We start from the raw sequence: 22,996 nt of genomic DNA, 5'->3' as shown, positions 1-22,996 counted from the left end.
CAGTCTCACATTGGAGGGTCAGCAACTGCCGATTTGGATAGTGCCAGGACATCCAATTGTTATACAGCTTTTTTTTTTCCTAGCAGTGATTAAGAGAGAATGCCATTCATTATTATGACTAATGCTTAAAGACTCTTTCTGGGCCTGGGCAGTGCCCTGTTAACTTTCTGAGAGCCTGAGGGGGATGTCACAGTTGAACTTAGACTTTGCTCTGGATGGCAGAGCACTCTTCAAGCGTGCTTTCTCAAAGGGATTAGCACAGCATTTCATTCAGTTTTTCACCAGATTTCCCTTCCCAGTTCAGTATCTACTGTACCCAAGGGTCAAGTTTGATCTCTTAGTGAGGCCTTTTTTAGTCTCTGAGTTCAAAATGGGAAGCTAAGGACCAGCTTGCTCTCACCAAAATCATCCATCCAGCCTGCTATTTGCAGTTTATTACTGCATTTCAGTACTTGTCCAATGGATATGGGTTTTATTTAGTGTGGTTTGTCTGGCATTGTTTGCATGGATTTCTCAAAATGAGATGATGCTTTGGAATTAGTGTACTTAAATCCTCACACACACACTAATCCAGAAATGGCAGCTCCTCAATTTATGATCAGCAGGCTGAGGTATAAGAGAAATATACCTGATGGTCTAATTATCTAATTTCTTACATTTTAGCAATGCTCAAAACAATAACTATTTTTTACTGAGCAAGTAGAGATGGGTGTAGGGTCACAAACCTGAATAATTTACTCAGACAACACCAGATGAAGTTTAATAGCAATGCAAGATTTGGATAGGATGGAGAAGTCAGCCTCTATCTTCCATCCTGCATAAGCCCTTTCAGTTTAGTATCAGCTCTAAGCGTAAGGAGCTGATGATGGTCCTGGAAGTGGAATCTTCCCTCTATCAAACTGAGTTTGTTATAACCAAAATCAGTCTGCCTGTCTGCACTGGTGTTCCTGGTTTTGCCATCCCTGATAATAACCAAATCAGTGAGATGTTCCTTGAAAATTTTCTGCAAAGGTACAGCATAACATACTTATACATACAGCATAAGCACCTATACATTGCCTGGAAACCAAGTAGGGAAGTGTTTGGGATCAGTTCTTCCATTATACAAAGTATGAAGTAACTTGTCAAATGCCACTGTCGGAATTTTCCTTCTCACTTTAAATAAAAAAGGGCACATACTAACCACCTCCCTCCCAGGTTTCTCTTAACTCTTTAGTTGTATCTGCAGTGTCCCTTCTATTTCCACACAGGTACAAACATTATGCACACATCAGTCTGCTGTAAAAAAAAGCCAAGGTTCTTTAGATTGAACTGCAATATCCTATCCTTCTATCTTGATATGGCAAGCATTCATGCATGTCATCACACACCTGTGAAGAGTCTCATTGACTCAATCATGTACAGATAAAGTCATGTTTACCTATTTGCAATAATGATGAAGCAAACCTGCTAGATTCATCTCAACCAACAGAAACTGTAGTGCAGGCTAGTGATCCAGAATATCTCTTAAGTTAAGGAAGAGAAACAGATATCATCTAGAGGGCAATTCAGCTCATCTATCTCAGGCATCTACATTAGACTGCAATAAATCACACTGTTTCTTCACTGACTGTACAGAGAGCCTAGAAAAGACATATAACTTTCAGGTGGCTAAAGTGGCATGGCAGCTATCTAGGTCTGAGCATGCAAGTCAGAACGGAAACAATTGCATTTGGGGGTTTTCTGCTGGCAGCTGCATGTTCCCAGGTGAAAAGAACATTGTTGTACTTGACTGGCATGATAGGAATAAAGCTCTTTCAACATGGTGAATTTCTGAACAGTTTTTCTTTTGCTATGCAGAGTATTGGCAGGAGGTACTGAGAGGTCTGTAACCAGACCAGACAAAAGAGGCAGAGGTAGTGTCAAGGTCTGATTTCATGCAGGCAGACTGTTCCAGAGTTTCCACACAGACAGGCTCTATTTTCAAACAATGTTATTTCCTCTTCCCTGCTCTCCAGTGCACCTTGGCTTTAGTGGTTATCTAATATTACACATGATGTGATTACTATACCATCACCCTGTTGTTAAATATAGGGGTTCATACACAGATTCTTTCAGATACTATGAGATTGAAAATTTCTGGCAGAAATGGCATTACAGTATTTCTCTGTAGCAAATCCACTCAAAGTAGAAACTAGACTAGAAAGGGACTACCACAGAACACTATGGGATACGGGATGATTTAGATAAGCTCACCCCCAGCCATGTCTGATGATCAGTGTTCTGTGGCAAATGTTGTGAAATCAAAAAGAAAGGGGTTGTGTGGAAGCAGTCTGTGTTGTCAGTAGAATCGAATAGAAAGAATACAAAAGAGCATAAGCATAGGATGTGTTGTGAACAGAAAGTTAAAGCAGTATCACAGGCCATACGGTCCTAAAGAAGGGAGTGTTTGCAACCCGAATGTTTAAAAGGAATCTTGATGAAGAACATCAAAGGGTCAGAAAAGCTTCAAAAGCACATGATGCCAATAGGCATGAATACAGATGACAGAGAGTGAAGTTCTCTACGCTGACAACTGATGTTTGAGCTATGAGGAAAGAAAACTATCCAAAGGGAGAAATAAAATTATGTTTATTGTTGGAAATAACAACCTCCCAAATAGATGTCAGATGGAATCAGATGTGTGAAGCTTGGCAGGATACTCAGGAAACGTTTATTCTAAGTAAGGGAGATTTGGGTTATGTTCCAGACTGGCTGGGTGAAAACCACCTTAATCCAGAAGTTGTACACCCTCTGTGTACAACCATTAATGCCTCTATGCCCAAGTTACTTACTAACACATTCTGCTGAAGTGTCAATGAGGCAATTAATTTGGGCACAGCACCCCATAATACAGCTGTAGAATCCAGTGATAAGTCTGAGTGAGCTCCTATCTATTTATTCCCAGGTGGATAAACAGGGTCTCATGCTTCCTACACCTCCTGCAGTCATTATTATATAAATGCAAGAACAAGAGGAATGTACCTTTCCCCAGAATGCAATGCATCTGGAGAACTCTAGATGTTCTTATACAAAAAACCAGTGTGATACCAGGGTGACTAATAGGCACAGAATATCAGGAAGATGATCTTTAATCAGAAAACTAGTTTAGGAAATAAATACAAAGAAAATATAATAATACTTATGAGTTACTTCTGTAAGAGTTATTGATTTCTTTCTTTTAATAATTCTTCAGTGATTCTTCCACTACCATTCAGTCTTCACCACAAGTAACAACAGTCACTTACGTTTGCAGACCTCTATAGAAGACATGGGTTTCCCTCTATCTCGGTAATAGCCCGGTTTGCACCTTTGACACCGGTGTCCCTCTGTGTTGTGCTTGCAGTTGTCACACACCCCACCACTGCGCTTCCCTGACGCCAGCCAAACGCTCAGATCAAAATGGCAGCTGTCAGCATGGTTGTGACAGCGGCACTCTGGTGGGAGACAGAGAATGTACTTCAGGCTTATATAATAGGCACATGATAGAATTTTCCTGCTATGAATCATGGAGGAAATATCTGAACGTAACACATTTCATCTGCCTGCAATCCTTGATCTTCATAAAAAGTAGACATTCCAACAAAGAGTTGGAGTCCAGAAGGATCTGAGCAGCTTGGGTGGTATTCTTACATAGGACAAACAATTCTGATGGTATCATAAGACCTGCACAAAACCCTGGAACACTAAAACACATGAGAGGATATAGATCTGGGAACTCAGGAGGATGCCCACGAAGAACAGTTTTCTGCCTTATAAATTCCACTTCCCAACAACCCAAGTAGGTCAGCTGCAGTAAAACAACATGTATACTGAAGTTTTCCATCAATGACCAGCAATTTATTCCCAGTTTCTATAGCATCCATCACCATTACTGTAAATTGGCAGAAGTCTTTGTTAGGGAGCCTCGCCTGCTGGCACAGTGAGTGCTCATCCTGAAAGCCTGATCAGTAAACTCTCCCTCACTTACTTCTACATTCATTTGGTGCCCCTGTTTTTCCATCTCCTGGTTTCCAAGGTTGATCATTGTAAAGCGGTGCACATTTCTCACAGTGGTCCCCTGCTGTGTTGTGTCTGCAGATGCACTTCCCATGGACCTGTCAGGGGAAAGAGAATACATTCAAATAGGTATAAGCGAGAACACGATGGAGTGCCCAATCGTCTCATGAGGAAGTGAGAGTTCTCCTGAACAACTCCAACACAGCTGCCTGGTTTTCTTAGGAAACCCACAGAGCCTGAGACTTAAATGTGTAGCTTTATCTCATCACACTGATGCAGATTTTTTTCTCTGTCTTCCAATTTAAATGCACATGTCAATGATTTCTTTTTAACTCTCCAGTTGGCTATTTTACTACTACATTGATGAATAGCCTCTAGGTTATTTAAATTATGTGGTCTAACACAGCTTATTTTGATTTACAAGTTCAAGGCAAGATCATGCTAAGAGCCTGAGCAGGTAGTCACCTGCAGGCAGTGTACTTATCTGCCTTCATTGAAACACAGTAATGATTTTTAATGATGGAAATACTCTAACATATGTCAATTTTAGAATCAAGTATTCACACCAGAAACCTGACCTTGGAAAGTGAGCTTGTCCAGCCTTCAAATGGAAAGTTACTATTGAAACTGGTTCTGTTCTGAAGCTATTTCACACACCAGGATTATAATAGCCCGTTCCACTACAGACTGTTTTGGTGCACAAGACTCTGTAATATCGAATCATGTCCAAGAAGGGCTTTGAAGGAGGATTTTTATGTTGTGGTTTTTGTTTATTTGTTTTTAATTAAGAAATAGGTTCCAATATCTATTTGCAATGCATCAGAGAACAGATTTTCCCAAGAAATGACTTGAGGAGATATCCAGCATAGGGAGTGGGAGAAAGGGCAAGGGGATACCATAGGTCATGTTCAACACTCATCACAAGAGAAGCTGCTAATTAGTGGTATGTATTTCACATGCAAGGAGAAACATGTACTAGAGCAGGAAATGCACAGGGAGTAGTCCCCTCCCCCTCTATGCACTGTTGAGGATGTTAAGCTCTGTAACCACTGTCGCAGCTCTGTCTCTCTGTGTGTTACACAAAAAGCAGAGGCTGAAGTTTCATTTTGACTGGGTTGTGAATTGAATCTAATCCTTTAATCTCACCACTAATGTGAGTTATGTTTCTTCATAGTCTTTCAGGAAAGTTAAAATTCTCCCTTTGCAGTCCCTCCTTCCCCCAGCTTGCATAGCAGGTAGCTTGGGATCAAGAGATAAGCGTTCAAAAGAGCAGTTGCGTGAATGTGCTCCCCTGCCCCCAAACTCATCTCCCTGCAGCAATTTGCTCTTCACTCCCCTGGTTTCTAATCCTCCCAGACCAGATATGTCATGCAGCTAGCACAGGGGATAGGCTGCAGCTGATGCCATCGCCCCTCCATGGCCAGCTGGCACATTTGCTGCTGCACAGAGCGGTTGGCTGCCTCCTCACGGAAGACTGAGCACAGACTTCAGGGTATGCATTTCTGCCAGAGCTCAGCACCAGTAAACCTCAGGAGGATACAGCATGTAGCACATTATGTGATGCCTCTCCAGACCTTTGGACAAAAAAGCCCTAAATAGGATGACAAATTACAAAGACAAAAATACTAATAAGCAACAATGTCAGGCTTCTCCCTGTTTGAGTTTGGCTCTTCAGGCTTGTAAGTTCCCCTTGTGGACATAGTAGCTGCTTTTCAGGAACCATAGAACAGAGAAAAGGAGCAGGAGTGAAAAAAAAAGATATAAAGATCCTGTCCCAGAACCACAGATTTTCATGTCCCCAAACTGCAGCCTCCATCTGAACTTTACAGTTAATTCCAAAACAGATCAGAACCAAAATCATGGTTCCAGACAGTTCTCAGCAAAATGCTAGTGTATTTTAATGCAAAATATGTAAGTTGGCCCATCGGGGTTTTGAGATCTATATATACAAACTGTGCATTCACTATATGTAAAAAAAATGCATGAAAGAAATGCTGAGATTGTATAATTGGGAAATGGCAGAATGAAACCATGCAATCTTCTTTTCACCTTGAATGGCATGATCAAATATTCATTATTCCACAGGACCCTCTGCTTACAGTGCACAGCACAGATGGTGTGAACACTCATGAACAATTATTCAGAAAGTAAACAGGGAAATTCAGTGAGAAAGGAAGAGTCTGGTTGTTCTTGGGAGGTAAGCTGATGTGCTAGTTTGCTGATTGCCCACTGGTTTGTTGCAAACTGTAGTTGGTGAAGACTATCTAGGAATGGCATTTGTGAGTAGGACAGAGGCATAAAGGAAGTTTCCTGTCTGTGATCCCTGTTATTGAGCAGTTTATCAAATATATGTGGAAGAATGACTGGCTTAGACAAAAGGGTTGAAAAGCCCAGCAGCTAGCAGCCAGGAGAGCCACTGAACAGGGAGAAGTAAACACTGGAGCTGGCAAGGAACATTTTTTAGAAAGTGTTAAGTGTGAGGCCTAAACTTTTTTTGTATATGTTTAAGAAAAAGGGAAAGTGAATTGATGGCTATTGGGGCACAGGTAAAGGATAATGGATGAGAAAGCACATCTGCCATGTGTTATCTGTGAATGAGTATCTATCTGATGGAAATTTTTTTCCATGGAGAGTAGTTTCATAAACAACATTCATAGGTGAAAACAGCTGAGAAGCAGACTGCAACACTGAGTTACAATAAAGTCATTGTCAGAAAGGAGTTGGATAGGAGAAGGAAGCAGAGCTAAACAGCTCAAATAAGATGATTCATGGATGTAAGTGGCCGTTGCAGAAAGACTAGTTAATGCAGGAGAAACTGAGCTTTGGAAGAGACCTGTTACACTATGTGTGAGGTGAAATACAGGTGGGTGTGCTGGCTGCAAGTAAGGAGACAATTTTTTCTGTTAGAGAGGAAGAGATAGGAGAGGCAGCCAAAGACTGAAGTCCAGGAAGGAACAAGAATGAAATACAGGAAGCTGTCAGATAAAATAGGAAATGGGATATCTACTTAGGGAAGGGAGAATGTGAGAGTGACACTCAACACCAACATGGAGAGAGCAGCCTTGAACCTACTTGTTTTTAGTTGCTGAAATAAGTCCACATTGCAAAAAATGGATAACCAAAAAAAAAAACCTAGAAGATTGTGCTCTCTACCACATGGAAGACCTCAGGATGTACTGTATCTCACTGGAACACAAAAATGATCATGTCAAAGTAGAGCAAATAGTCAGGGGAGTACAGATGCACAGGAACTACACTGATATTTTCTATGCCCTAGAAAGCAGGGTCAAAGTTGCAAGGGGATAATGATAATTAAGGAGACAGTTGTCAGGGAGCAGCAAGGACCAGTTGCAAGGACCAGTTGAAGAGCTATAAGCTGCAGTTAGTACAGCACAGGTTGTGCCCTTACTTGAGGATGCACCATTCTGAGCACAGTAGGCAGAGCACAGAGCTGGTACGACAGCCCATTGACAGACCCAGACACAACACTGTTAAAATCCTATGAGTGCCTTCAAGACCCCAATAGCAGTACTTCAGTTGCCACTGGATTTGTGTCATTGGAAGCTTTAGAATATTGGACTACTAGGAGGTATCTGAGGGAAAAAATACTTCTGCTTTCTAGATTTAGAGCTGGCACTCCAGGTGGAGAGAGCTTGAAAGCAAGGTGTGAGAAACAGAGGTTTACATTAAATTCATGTCTTCAATTAGGAAACCTAGACAGCTTTCAGCTAAAGCCCAATTAGTTTATATATCAGTATATACATGGGTTTATATTAATACATATAAATGTATTGGTGCAGCAGGGAAAAGACTGAGATGCAGGAGATTTCTGTTTCACATCTCTTGTATTTCACTTTGTCCTCAATGTTCAATATGTAATGCTGCACCACTTGACATGTTCTGCTCCTTAGATACAAGAGTATTTAGGTCTGTATGGGCTTTTCCACTGTGCTCATTGTTGCAATAATTGAGTTCTTCATAAATATGATGGGATTTAGTTTTATGACACCTCCCTTCATCTGCTTCTGCTCATTATTGTGATAACTCTGGTTATCTCCAAGGATCTCTCCCATTCACTGGAGCATCATTGTATGGAGAGTTCAGTTGCTCTCACAATTTTTTTTTTTTGGAACTGGAGGATCCCTGCTAAAGTTACTGTGGAGAATGGATCATAGAAAGAGATGCACTGGCAGGCAGATTCTGAGATCATATAAACCTCCCCATTTCATAAAGCTAGTTTGAAGTACTATGTGCATAACCTGTAACAATTTGTATTCTTGCAGTCCTGCTTTCTGAGTGCATTCTGCCAGGATTACATATGTCACTAATGCATGCATTGAGCTTTGAGAGATGAAGACTGATGCTTTGAGTACTGGTAATATGGCTGCATCAAGTGTCCAGTTTTCTAATCAGCTTTTGCAAAGGACAGAAGTTTAAAGGCTGACATGCTTACAGTTAAAGGATATTACAAATAAGGAACAAAAATGTTACGCTATACTTTCAATCACCATCATATTGGTTTTAATGGCTGCTTGAAACAAGCTTTGCTTTTGTGTTTTGATATAGCAGATATGTTCTCAGGCTGTGGTTTCATGATGTAAGGTGTTTGGGGCGCAGTCTTGATTTGAGACTTTTCTGCTTTCCTTACTCCTTCTTTCCATGCGATCACCTTCTGTACCATGGCCTGATGTGCAAATTGGGCTGTGAAACTAAACAGTGTTAAAAAAAAAGTTAACACTGTTTTGTTTTTTTTCCTTGGCACTAGTATTTTTAATCTGGATTAATTCTCTCATCTGCCTCACAGTACAGTCGTGCTGTTAGAAGTCTGGTATTGCTGCCAAAGGCTTTGGTTTGTACATCTACCACCTGAGCAGCTTTGAATCAGGACACGGAGGAGGTTATAGCATCATGGATTTTAATTCTGGACGTTTTCAAAACCTGTTCCTGTGTGACCTGATCTAGGCAGACCTGCTTTAGCAGGGAGGGTGGACTAGATGATCTTTAGATCATCTGTGATGACCACCTGCGATGATCATCTGTGACCATCCTGTGATTCTGTGATCAGTTCCAATACTTTAGTTTGACCTACTATACTAAGCCATGAATTTCATCCAGTAGTTCTTCCATGGGCTCAGTAACTTCTAGTTGACTTTTAGCAAATAGTGTGTAACCTTTCCTGTTTTCATACAACAGTTCCAAGAAATTACATGATACTTTTTTGCCTTTGACTGCACAAAGTTGCTTTACCTGAATTCTGAGCTACAGCTGAGAGAGTGGAAATTTTCCATCTGTTGGTCCTGCAATTTTTTTGATTTTTTTTTAAACTCTGTTCAGCTTTGTGTAATACCTGAAGCCTCTTGAGTTCTCTCTGCCCATTTAGTTTCTTTTACCTTTTTTCCTTTCAGTAAACATTGTGGTTGTTGCTCTTTCTCCTGGGCTATTCTCAGTGTATTTTGGGTCTTTTTTTTTTTTTCCCTAATGAATGAAGGTTAAATTTGGAATCTTTCCAGAACAAAGCAACTGTTGCTGATTCGGATAAAATGTTTATCTTTGGGCTCTCTAGTCACTTTGTAATGTTGCCAGAGAAATTTTGGATACAGCAGTTTGCAATGACATCAGAGGCTAGTCCCTTACCTGCTTTTAGTAAAACAGCTCTTTCTGGGTCATTTTAAGTGGTTAAATACAAAACAGTGTCTGCTACTCTGCTTTGATTCTCTTACAGTTCAAATAGGCTCTGTTGTCTCTCCACATGAAGAGATGTATTCATGCAGATTTATAATAAATCTTTCAATATCAGGCCCCAGGGAGTGCACATATGACTTTTAAGAGGCCAAATAAAAAAAAAGCCTTTAACTTTTTTAAATGCACAAAGATCTAAACAAATGGGTGGCTTGGGAGCAAGTCCCAGGTTGTAGTGCCTATTGTGGGTCTATTGCCAGTTCTAATCTCTGCACTAATCAGGAATTTTAAATGCCATTATTTTCCTATATTAGTTGCTGATTTCTAGGAAAATGTCTAACAATTTTATGTGTCTAAATACTAGTATACATATGGGTGTTTTCTGAGGGAACTGAATTTGTGGCTTGTACTTGGTCACTTTGGTAAATTAAGTCTGGGGGAACTTGGCAGGGATAAGTAGAGCTGGGACACTTGTGGCAAGGCCACCTGAGCCCACATAGATTTTGGTTTCTACAGCAGTGAGTGAATGAGCTGCCACTGGTTCCAAATTCACTGTATAGGTCACGGTGAAGAAAAATCAGTGATACTGTTTAGTTGAATATTCAGACTGGCATCACTAAGACCTTTTTGAACAATAACAAAAGAACAGGATAAATAGATCGGAAATTCATGCTTCATGTGAGGGAATAGAATTCAGTTTGTGACAGTTTCAAGACAGCTCCATCCTCTGCCTGCATGATAAATAAATACCACCCTTCAAATCTCCTGAAAGTGAATGGCACAAGTGAGTTTGGTCTTGTTCAAAGCTTTGTTTGTGATGCCGCTGGTCTGACTGGCAACCTTTGCTGTAGAAAGACCCAGAATTAGTTTTCAGGGGAGGATGAAATGTAAGAAGCTCTAGATTCTAATATAAGGACAAGGATTTGTGGATTTATGGCTTAGGCATAATGGTTTAGCACACTGGACAATTCAGAGACGTTTGGACATGACCAATTCATTCAACGGGCAAATGATTTTTGTCATTTACTTAGCATTAAGTCTAGATAACTCCAGCCACTGCCTGGACTTTGCTGGGTTTCTACTGGTTAATTCACAGTGGCTCTAGGGGTATATGATTGAAAATCCACTCCCAAAGGAGGTGTGTGAGCTCCTCTCTGAATTTTCACCTCTCTGTTGAGTGAACTTGGCAGCATGCATAGCTCCCATTCAAGTGAAATTGTTGAGTAATGGAATAGATGATGCCAAGAGAAAAATAGTTTTCTGCAACTTCTCTGCAGATGGCTGCAGCTTAGAGACAGGGGAAGGGCAGGGCTGAAGAATGTGCAGGACCAGCCAAATTTGCAAGGAATCTGAGAAAGGAGAAAAAAGACAAGAAAGTCCATGATTTAGCAGAAAACTTGTGCAGAGAAAGGAAAGGATTCTAAATGCCTGAAGGGTGCAGAGTTAACCACCAGGATCCTTCCAGCACAGGGAGTGAAACAAGGCCAGGAAAAATATGTAGGATTAAAAATATGTAGGATTTTATAACTTCTGCACTGAGTAATATGCAATTTCTTTATAACCCAGTGCAAAAATTCTCCACATTTTGCTACTGCAGGTTTTGTGCAATTCTTGGAGACACACAATGCAACATCTTAGTTGAAACTATAAGAAACCTAACCAGAATGAATCCATTTTTTTAAATGACCTAGACATCAACCCAGAGGTGTGTTTGAATTTGAAGGACACAGTATATCTAAAATAAAGGCAGAATAGTTATGATATTTTTGCTTAGATTCAAATTTTTAACAACTCAGAAGGACAAGGGTGTTCATTTTTGGGATGGCCAACAACCACCTCCTGGCAGTAATGAAGGCATTCCTTTAATGTGCCAGTCTTCCTCACAGTCACTCTGAAACAGCAAGAGAAGCATGAAATGAATAGGAAAGCTCTGTTTTAGATTTATTTATATATTCTTCAGTTAAGGATTTTGGTGACTTTTATGAGAAAATGATAAAATAGGATCTTCTAGATGTGACCTATAAGACAAGTGTGAACATCCTTTTCCAACACGTATCTAAAAAAATGTTTGAGAACTTAACTGTCATTTAGAGACACAGTTTCCAAGCACATCTTGCACTAGGAAACTAGGAACTCACTAGGAACTGTCAACTAAAATTAAAGAGGACCTTTTAATGATGCTCTTTAGTCAGCTTCCTTGTGACCTCTGAACACAAATATCTGTTCACACAAGGTTTCCTGTGAAATGCATTGGTGAGCTGTGAGTGAGAACAACACCACTTTATTTTCTTGTAGTTCATGTAATTCATGACTACTTTTTACTCCATGATTTATATTATGTTTTTCTGTATTTTCAGATCATTGTGGGCTGAGCTTGAAGTCTATATGCAGCTTTAAAGTTTTGAAAAAACATCAGCACAGGGATCTATTTCTAGAATTTATTCTGACATAATCTAGAAGCTCCTTTATTCATTTCTGGCTTTCTTTTAACATTCCTGGTGCTACCTACATAGTTGAGTGACTTTTTCTTAAGCAAAACCTGCTCTTTGAGTTGCCAACTACTACAGAGAGCACCTCCTTCATCTCTGGATGCTGGACATCATAACAGACTGGCACGGCTTGGATCAGATAATGTGAAAACTTAGCTGGGGTTTATCAGTTGAACTGAACAAGGTATTTGAGGAGGAGGTAATATTTGCAAAGGATACGACAGCCAAGTCACCTAGAAAATTGATGTAGAAAAACAAGTTTCACCTTATGTAACCTCCATTATGCCAAACAAGGAATCTTTCTTAGGACCAGATCCCGCTCCCTCTGAAGTAATTGGAAAACTTTCCATTTGCTTCATTGTGGAGGATAAGACCCACAGGGAGTCTAGTTTGTCTCTGTAAACAGGATAAAGAAGCAAAAGAAACATCCAAGGCCACTTGTAAGAATTTCCTGGCAGTGTAGTTACCAATAATTAACAAGTAAAGAAACCCTAATGCTTTATACAAAAACATTTAATCCACATTTGCTTTCCTCTGTCCATGCTTACTTCTCATAGGCTAGAAAGAGAATTGTGAAATGTTTGGCAAACAGAAAAGACTTTGGTCTAGATTCTTTGTTCTGTTCATGTGCACTTGCTGCATTGTAAACTTTGTTCTGGAAGCACCCCTGGACTTGGCTAAAATGTATCATCAAAATAGATCCTCAAGCTGACAACTCTTACTAACTTTTTGGGGCTTAATAAAGAAATTATTTACTGTAGAGCAAGACATTGTTTTGTACACTCTGCAACAGCAGTACCTGGGACAGGATTATGTCCCATTGCATTTAGCTGTAGAAGAAGACTAGATGTCTTCAGGTGGCCAGGACCAGGCAGTTATGATGGCATATTTATGCCCTCCATTTAAAATAAAATTCTTCTCTGTAGTTTCTGCAGTGAATGCAATCAGTAATTTCCCTCACTGACAATGGAGCTGCTTGTAAGAGTTGGAATAATACAGGCAGCAAAATTAATAAAGGAGAAATTTGTCCTTAGCTATCGTAAGAAGCTATTTAAGTTGGGTATGACATCTCACCATCCCTTTTTTTTTTGGTCTGAGGAAAGGAAATAGAAGACAAGAAAACATCGCTGTCAATAGCAACAAACCTAAAATTCTAGACAGGTTTTTCCAGAACTTTCTTGCCTGTTGTTTACAGCTCCTATCTTAATTTCTCAAAGTTTTCTCCTGTCTGGTGTGATATTCTCAGTAGTTAATATGGGAAGTGTGCTCTAGATGAATTATGTTGAGGTGGGTGCATGACTTGTTCAAGAAAAAGCCACAATGAAAGAGTGACTATTATTGGTTTACTGCCAAAATGAGAAGTCCAAGGACATTTCCATTGGAGCCTATGGAAGTATACTTTGAAACTTACTGTGCACTGAGAAATGACTTATCACCAGAGAGAATATACATCAAATGATCTATGATTTCGAGCTATGGCCATTTGGAGGTTGGTTTTACAATTTGTAGTGTTCTTGTACCCATTTGTTTCTATGACACTGTGGTGTCTGTGACATTACTTCTCATAGAGCTGCATTTCTTATTGTGAGCCTCCATGGAGAAGCCAGAAGCTGAGTGTGTTGTCATGGCTGCACTGATGGGTCCACAGATAAATTGATAATTGACAGATAATCTAGGAGTCATAGATCATCCAAAATGGTGTCAAAAAATACTGGTTCAAAAGCATCAAGAAATTTGCTTTCGTTTTCTCCATTATTTAGACTCCATATAGAAGTATTACAAATGGAACAGATTTCTTTCAAGAACAAGAAGAGCCGACTTACCAAATTAGCACAATTATATCTCCTCCAAGACCTAAGTACAGGATGATCTCAGCTCTTGGGCCTATCCCATGGCAAACAATTACAGTTGTTTTCTACATGGACTTGCTTTTGTTTTTGTTAACTACAGAGAATAAATTCATTGTAGGAGGACTCTGAACTCTTAAGAGACTGAAACTCCTAAAACTCCTATTACTTAAGACTTTCTGTGGAGGTCTGTATTTTTCCAACATTTTATTTAGTTACTTGACAGCAGCCCATGAAACATGAAGCTGCTCTGAATTCATGCTGTGATATTACCCTCACTAGCCACCTTAAAAAAATGTATCTTGAGACTTGTTCTGCCCCTATGTTCACTAAATATCCAATATAGCCAGTGGAATGAATCAGATTATTTCTGGACATGCAGCATTTGTTTCTAATACCTCTTTTTTCCTGTGGTGTTTTATTAACCTTGTGACTGAAAGTAGAACACCTTTCCTTCCTCTGCCAAGAAAGAGCAAGATGAGAAAGATTTTCATTGCAATGTAGCTTGACTGACATAAAATGTATCACTCAACAACCAAGGCCTTTTCCTTCTGCATATAGGCAAGGAGATTGCCATGTTGTAAGATGTAGTTAAGCACTTACATAAACTCCCTCATGCTAGTTATGTAAACCAAATCCTGAGATCTGTACCTATGTGGACTCTCTTCAACACTACAATATCATCATTGGTAAGTATTAGCATCAGTGGAATGAGGATCAACTACTCTCCATGATCACTGGGAGAGAGATCATAAGAATGGATCACATTAATTCACAGCAGAGATTGTTTAGACAGACAGTAAAGAAAAGCTTTCAAAACACCAAAATTACTGAGGGTTGCTACTGAATCTCCTTCAACAGAGATTTAAAAAAACTAGTTCAACAAGCATTCAGTAGTGAGTGACTTAGATATGTTTCATCCTATCTTTATGTGAGAACTCACAGTAGCTCACTTAAGGTCTTTTCCAGTTCTCATCTAGGGTTCTAGAGCTAGCTAAAGCTTTGGAAGGCTTTTCTTACTATTGCATTGAACCCTTGCTTAGGCAAAGGCTTGCTAATATCTGTGCCTGTGCAAATGATGTAGTGCATCCACCCTCTTGTCTCCTGGGACATGAGTCACTCATGAAGTGCATTTCATCAAAAGTATTTCACCTTCTGCCCCAATGAAGTCATTGATGGCACAAAAAGATTGTATTCCCCTGTGACTAGTGGAAAGAAAAAAAAATCAGTCATGGTTTACAATGGTTATGCCAGTAATATATACAAGGTTGTGTTTTCCTTTTCTGATGGGCAGAGTGTTTATTCTTCTACCAGCTGTATTCATTTAGCATGTTATTCATCTATTTGGTTTCACTATGTGTGTATTTAACAGTTTGCAATAGGGAGGATGCACTCTTTAAACAACTTTTCTCCACACTGTTATGCATTAAGTGAGTCAATATAACTGAATCTCATACTATCACCTAGTGCGAGAAATACTGTAGCTGGATCTTAGATTTATACCACAGATGGAACTGATTCTGAAATTACTTTGAAAATATTGTGAAACTCATACAGTCCAAATTATCTTACAATATCTACCTCTGAACCTAAAAGAGTTCAGAGGGAGACAATGAAAACACATTGCAGAAGAAAATAAACCAAAATGTCAAGAATAGCTGAGGATGTACTTCTTGAGCCTGTTATGTCAGAGGGCACAGGGACTAAAGTTCTAAGGGTTAATTTTATTTTCAAAACCCATTACTGGGACAGACAGCCTTCTGGAACCCATGGAGCCATTGACTATTTAAAATGGTTTGACTTTTCATAGAATCATAGAATGGTAAGGGTTGGAAGGGACATTTAGAGATCATCTGGTCCAAACCCCCTGCAGAAGCAGGTTCACCTAGATCAGGTTGCATAGGAACATGTCCAGGCGGTTCTTGACCTCCAAGGAAGGAGACTCCACAACCTCCCTGGGCAGCCTGTGCCACTGCTCCCTCACCCTCACAGTGAAAATTTGTGTGTGATTTATATGTTTAGATGTACTTGGACATTTGATTAACATCTTTTCCCTGTAACAGTTGTTCTGTTATTACAGTTCTGTATAATACTTGCAGCTCAATGAAAAAGGAGACAGCCAGTCTTTCTCCCTGAATCACAACTTCTGAGTACGTGCACAAACACAACTCACATCTTCTGCATATGCAGTGTCAAACACAGACAAAGACTGAAAAGAGAGAGGTTACTCATAGTACTATAGAGTCATTTTCCTACAAGGTTTGACTTTAAAAGAAATCTAACTGATTTTAAACTGAATGGGTAAAAGAGGAGGTGAGTGGAAATTATTTTCACATTCTGAACACTGCTGTCTGTGTAATGAAAGTAATAAAAAACCCAGGCATATAGATAGGAGATTTTATTCACTGTGTTTGGGGCTGGATCTCAGTTCCAATTGCAAAGCCTCTTCACAATTTCTAGGTATTTTGAGGTCCAGAGTTTTTAAAAGGACATGTCTCTCGAAATGCAATTAACACACATAGAAACACAGTGAGGGTTATAAGAAATCTATTCCCAGAGTGGTTTAGGTTTAACTAACGTGACTGACAGTGCTGCAAGGCTTAGGAAGGCTCAGACAAGATTATACACGAAATGTTGAGTTAGGCTGAGGCACAAGCAGACACAAGCAGGTAACAAGTCTAGTAAGTTAGTGAGTGCCTAGAACTCACCAGATTCTCCACGACTGCTGTCCTGTTGGCAAGCTCACATTCCTCTGCATGCCCATTGCAAAAGCAGCTTCCCCGGATGATCAGGTCATAAATAGCATAGTGGGCGAATCGCTGAGGTTTCTCTATCAATCCTGAACCATGGCATGGACAGTCCTGTCTTTTTAACAAAAGAAGGCGGAGGTTGGTGAGTTTTAGGAGATCTTGAGCCTCAGGACTATAGGGATCTTCGATCTTGTTAGCTGGACTTAAGGCACGATAAATCACCTGAAAGACAGAAGGCACACATCTAAGAATAGATACTGGGTTCTGCATACACAGCAAAAATCCCAAGGAGATCTTCAGGAAAAAGTAATGATTCCTATTTAGAAGACTCTGCATTTGCAGTTGTGGGTCTGTGGCTGATCCCAGACACCACAGCTGAGTGACCATCAGCTGGGCAAGCTGTAGCAAGTGACTGTGTACCTGCTCTCATCCTGTCTTAGAGATGAGATAGGAAATGCCTTAGCTTAAACATCTCTCCCTAGGCTTACTGAGCCCAGTCACTTCTTGCGGTTCAGCCAGTATGTGGTAACTTTTAAAAGTGCTGGTTACTTCCTTGCGTTTCTGAGCCATGTAACAACATCATCATCCAAGGTTTATTGGCATGAGTGCAGCATTAATGCCATCCAAACTTCTTAAAGCATTTTAGGAACATGGATTTAGCATGAGTTCTACAGTCCAGGAAACTAAGGCAGCAAGAGGATCTGTAAAAGAGTGGAAACTGTGACCAGGCTTTTGGCTTGGTCACTTGAACTATTTGCTGGAAAATACAACTTAGGGTGAGTAAGCATTGAGAGAACCCTGTCTTTAAACAAAGCCAGATGGTTTATTAATTAGGAAAAGAGAACTACACCTCAGTGTGTTCATGGGACCAAAGGTGCTTTGTGCCTACTGTCTGTCTGTGGGTTGTTACTCTTTTGTCACACCTTTTATGGTGTTTGATAGTTCTCAAGAAACAGTTTGGCTTTGAGTATTACAGTTCTAATTTGGTCTTTAAATAGGACTTAAGGGACATGTTACATTTTAGAACATGCATCACTCTATACTTCTCTCAGGGTGTGTTTGTTTCTGTTGTTTCTGGGGAGAGGTTGACAATGAAGAGCTGCAGCACCATCCATGACAGTGAACCAGAGAGCTGATTGCATTTATTTCCAGGCTTAGACGTCCTCTATGGATATGCTAACTGCAGTTTGAGAGCTATTTTCTCCTCTGGTTGAGATTTTCCATGATAGCAGAGGGACTTGCCCTCAGGGTTCTTTTGCCCTGCTTTATAAGTGGTGACAGTGTCTGTCTGACTGACTCAGTTAGCAGAGTGAAAGCTTTGTTTCCATAGGGATTCCCTCTTTCTCTCTATCCCTGCGTTTTTCTTTTTCTTTCTTTCTAGTGAACTGACCAATTTAAATACTTGCACCATGTACAATATTTTTGCTCATTTTTGCTTGCAGGAGCCAGAAAAGAGCTTGTGGTACATGCCTGCAAGAGAATTCTGCTGCATGTTGATGGCACATGAGGAGATAAATCCCCTTAAACTAACGGAATTGGCTGCCAGGCTTCACACAGGGCCACACCTGGCAGTACCACAGCAAGGGCAATGGTACATTTCCCACCTGTCCACAGCATTTTCTGTTTGGTTAGCTCTGTTGTTTTTCTTTTTTATTCCCTTCTCTTATACTGTCAGCTACTTACAAATCTGCAAATAGCCCTGTTTAGTGAGATCAGAGGTGCCCGTATTTCCTTGTTTGATAGATCGATGGGCAGATTGCCCAGGCTGTGCAATGCAGGTGCCTGCATTCCCCCAACCAATGAAGCCATGACAAAATAGCTCTGGCCTTTCCACTGCAGTGTCTACATTCCCCTGGTCAATGGAACCAGAAGCAATGGCCTATTCTGCTTTGTCCAGGTGCCTAGCATTCCTCTTCCTGATGATTCACAGGACAAAGACCAAATCCTTCTCCAGTTTCCCTAATGCAAGTTGGTCTCATCTTTTCAGTGGAAACCAGTTTTATGAACCCTGTCTCCTTCTTTGCAGTGGTCCTTGTGGACCACACAGAGGTGGAGTGGTTTCTCAGGGTCCTGAGCACCTGGTGGTGTACAGACACACAAATCTTCCTCCCACATGGTCAATTAATCTAAAACCAAGACAGTGAATGGGATGGAATTGTTATGCAGAGTCTACTTAGGTCAGATATCTCAAAGGATGATTAAAAACTAACAGCTGAGTTATTAATGGTTCAAAGTCTTTGTGAAACTGATTTAAATTGATATAAAACAGAAAACAAGGCTAAAGCAGGCTGTTAATTTACTGTCTTTTATAAGCTCTATTCTCACACAAAGCTTTCTTGTCTCTAGCTTCCCTGATATATATATGCTTAGTAAAAATCGTATCTCCTTTCAGGAAAGCTCTCCAGAAGACACCTGATCACTGGCTTGAGACCATAAATGCTAGAGGTACTTTGCACCAGGGAAAGACATCTGAAGAAAGGTAATCAAAATGTAATTAGCTCCTGCAAGATCTGCACTGGTACTACCACTAACCTTCTTAATCAAGGCTGGGAAAGAGATTTAATGTCTCTGTGCCATAGAGATCCCAGTTGTGAACAGCTGTGGATCTCCTCACAGGAGATAGAAAAGAAATGTGAACGAGGTGAAGAACAAGAGTTTTTACTGGGCCTCTTTGAAAGAAATTACTAGATAGTGGACAAAATGTTTCTTTTTACTCTGTGTCTCTGGCATTATACATCTGCTTAATGACAATAGTCTTAGATTGTGCTGTTGCTTGGGAAGGAAATCTTGTGTATTGTGTTGCATGCCGAGAAACATATTTTGTATACAGTATAAGTTTAAAGAGATAGATTCATGTTTTGGGATCTCCAGTCAATTATCTATCCTCCCCATCTCTTAATTGGCACCCAGATAGCACTGAGTTCTTAAGGCATAAGAACAGCTGTTGGGTGCTCTTCTCTCAGCATAAGGCCGTTTGTTTTCACAAAGCTGTATTGGTTCTTGTTTCCTTGCTTGACAGCTTGGAAAAAGGTTGGGTTCCCTGTGGGTTTATTGGTTTGCAAATATTTTCTTTTCTGGCCTTGTATCTCTTGAGGGGAGTTGCTTTGGCATTTTCCATGTCCCCTTAGAACTCTGAACGTTATTTGCGAGTAGAGATGTTAATAGCTCGGATGTCCCACAGGGATTGTGGCATCCTTTTAAGAAAAAACAGTATTCTGTTCCAGTTGAGGTACAAGAGTTTGCTTGTATGATTAATTCATGACACATTTCTGCCTGGAATAAGCTCAGTGGTGAGACTGGACTTGTTTGTCCTTATCTGTCCCAAGGCAAGACTTGTTAAGTGTTAAAGATCTGATTTGGGTGACATAACACCAGTGAAGTCTTTTGGGACTGGCATTTGTTTGTTCTTCTTGGATTCAACAACCACTAAGGAATTAGCCTTCCTTAACTTCCTCAAAGATACTAAAGACTTTCTTGAAGAAAGACATTTTGTACCAGCAGAATCAAAGCAGATTTGTTGTGCCAACATAAGCAGGTTTAGGTGAGCTGCATTTTGCACAGAAGTAGTAGAGTTTTATTTGTGTTTAAATCAGTTTGGCAGCATTATTTCATATATGCATGGGATTGGAAAATGGTGACTTTGGAAAATGTCTTCCTTTCTGGAGAACACATTCTTCTTGAAATATTGGTGGTTAAAACCCTGGAGCACAAGGAAGCATATAATCTAATCACTATCTCTTGGCTCCTTTTTAATATTTGATTGGATGTTTCTTCCCACATTAAAGTGCCAGTTATTAGATCTTCCTTAACATATGTGTTTCCCTACTGTCAAGAGCAATATGTTGCAATACTTACTAGTCTACTATGTGTCTACTATGTGTATTAATTCAAATAATTGTAGAGTGGTACGAATTTTTAAAATAGATCTGGTATCTCACCTTACATGCCCTAAATTTTTTTTCTATAAATGCATAATTTACCTTAAAAAAACCCTCAAACCAAACCACTATTGTTTTTCTCTACTAAAAATACATTATTATGTTTCTAATTAATGTATTTGGGCTTATGATTCCCTAAGAAAAAAATGAATACTAAATTAAGAGACAGATTGGTGCTGATTGTATATACAGGTTGATAAATTTATATGGTACAGGGAAGAAATTTATTTCTGTAAAAATGGAGTAGATGTCACTGTGACCAAAATACAGTTGGGACTGTAATTATTTGTTTAAAGTCCCAGTGCAATTATTCAATATAATGTTCAGTAAGTAACTTGAACATTATACTATTCTAGATTGCCAGTGAATATAGTAGGAATAGAAGTCTGTTGTATGCCCTGCTTATTGTTCTTTAAAAACAGGACACAGGCATTGAAGTACTTCATGGAGTGGGAGGAAAAGAGGCAGAAATATGATTGATTTAAAATTTCCCAGGGATACTGTGCAAATTTTCTTCCATTATATTAATGTAAAAGACATTGAGAGTATTTAATGAGAAAGAAGTGTATTCTTGTAATTAAAATGCAACTCTGAAAAGAGCTTCACATGATGGTCACTCTAAAGCTATTTATCATTTAAAGAAATCTCTATCTGGTATCAAGGTCTGTGGAAGCTCTGTCGTTGATTTGTTGTTTTTCTGCTGTAACAGACTGCTCTGAAATCTCCCAGTCATTTCTCTAAACATCAGCATCTAGCTTTCACAAAAGTAGCATTTGCACAGCTGCAGAAGAAAATCTGATGGTGATTAAGCCTACCAAGGGGCACCCTAGAAATCTTTCCCTTTCCATTGAGTTATGTGGAAGTTGAGAGTATACAACACCTCTATAGTCTCAACCCTTTGTGGAAATACATCCTAGATCCTGAGTTTCTCTTATAATCAGGAGCTGCCACTGGAGCTGAATGCTGAGTAGGACATTCATGCTTATCTGCATATCTGCTATCAAGCGCATATTTGTCATTCTCATTTTCAAAAGTCAATCAACTGCACCTCAAAAAGATGGTCATTACACTGTCCTCTCCTGACCTTTCTAAGGACAAAGGAGCTTAGAGGATGCTGTAAGCATGTAAAGCTAAAACAGGTAGGCACTATTAGAGGATTGGTTTTACTGTACACAAGTTGGCACAGCTTCACAGGGAGTGATGTTTTATTGCCAATCAAAAGACCATCTTCATTCCAGAGACAGTGTCTCAGATTTTTGACTTCTTGCCATATGTTTTGCTTCTTCATTCTTGATGGAGATAATTCTGTTTTCTTAACCTGATCTTCCAGCCAGTATTAGTCAGAAAAGATGTGAACACAACAAAGATTCCCCCTTGCAAGCTCATAGCCTAAGGTCAAGGAATATGAGTCATAAAAGGAGGGCAATGCCAACGCATGGCCTCCTACAAAAGAAGATCCTTGTGCAGAACAAGAATTTGATATTACAAATAATCCTTAAGCTATGTTGATTATGTTGCACACAATCAGGATAACGAGGTCAGAAATGTCTGTGTGCCTATGCTAGGCCCATCAGAAGGAAGCTGCAATAAAAACTCATCAGTCCTAAATCCACTTCATTTAGGGGTTTCCATGTGAGTTGATTCTGTTCTTAGAGGAACAGTAAACAATTGTCTCACAATTCTTCCTACCCAGTGGCAAATATAATCTTATTGATATGGTGTAGCCCCTTGACTAAGATGAATTCTTCCTTCTTATGGTACAATGTCCTTTACTAAGTAGTACTACTAAAAAGTAGTCTTTTTCCTGTCTTAAAATACTGTTTGGAGCACAAAGTCTACCTGTTCTCTTTGCTATTAGAAGGCACATTCTAAAATAATCTAATCTAATCTAATCTAATCTATTCTGATCTATGGAATAGTGATTTTTAGCCAAGATCCACTGCTTTTCTGTTCTTTCATAGTATAAAATCTAAAAGCCAGTATAGACTATAAAAGCTTAAGAAATAATAGTGCATTTGATCTTTAAAATGTCTGTGATCTGGCTAAATTCAACTACTATCAAGACAGGGGCATCTTGAATTCATTCTGTGTTTTCCAAAGCAGAAAGAGTCACTGTCCCTTCAATTTGCATTTACTTCGAGGTTATGCCAATAATCCAGTTGATGTGGCATTAATACTAATATTTAGGCTTCGTTGCCAATATGATGATGGGGAAGGACTGCATAACTGAGGGCAGACAAACCTGAAGAACCATGTAGACTTTTTCTCAAACAAAA

At 39.6% G+C, this 22,996-nt stretch overlaps 1 protein-coding gene across 1 annotated transcript in view; it reads right to left on the bottom strand.

Moving 5' to 3' along the window:
- Positions 1-22,996, bottom strand: part of LOC104561614 (netrin-4) — a 49,132-nt gene that overhangs the window by 13,287 nt on the left and 12,849 nt on the right. Inside the window, exons 3-5 of the mRNA XM_010207346.2 lie at positions 16,741-17,004; positions 3,989-4,115; positions 3,267-3,455 (exon numbers count right to left, since the gene is read on the bottom strand). Of these exons, the coding sequence (XP_010205648.2) occupies positions 3,267-3,455; positions 3,989-4,115; positions 16,741-17,004 (580 nt within the window). The remainder of the gene's footprint in view (positions 1-3,266; positions 3,456-3,988; positions 4,116-16,740; positions 17,005-22,996) is intronic.

This window comes from Colius striatus, chromosome 15 (assembly GCF_028858725.1).
Source record: "Colius striatus isolate bColStr4 chromosome 15, bColStr4.1.hap1, whole genome shotgun sequence".
NCBI lineage: Eukaryota > Metazoa > Chordata > Aves > Coliiformes > Coliidae > Colius > Colius striatus.
Note: the sequence above shows the minus strand (reverse complement) of the source record. Positions and strands in the feature narration are given on the sequence as shown.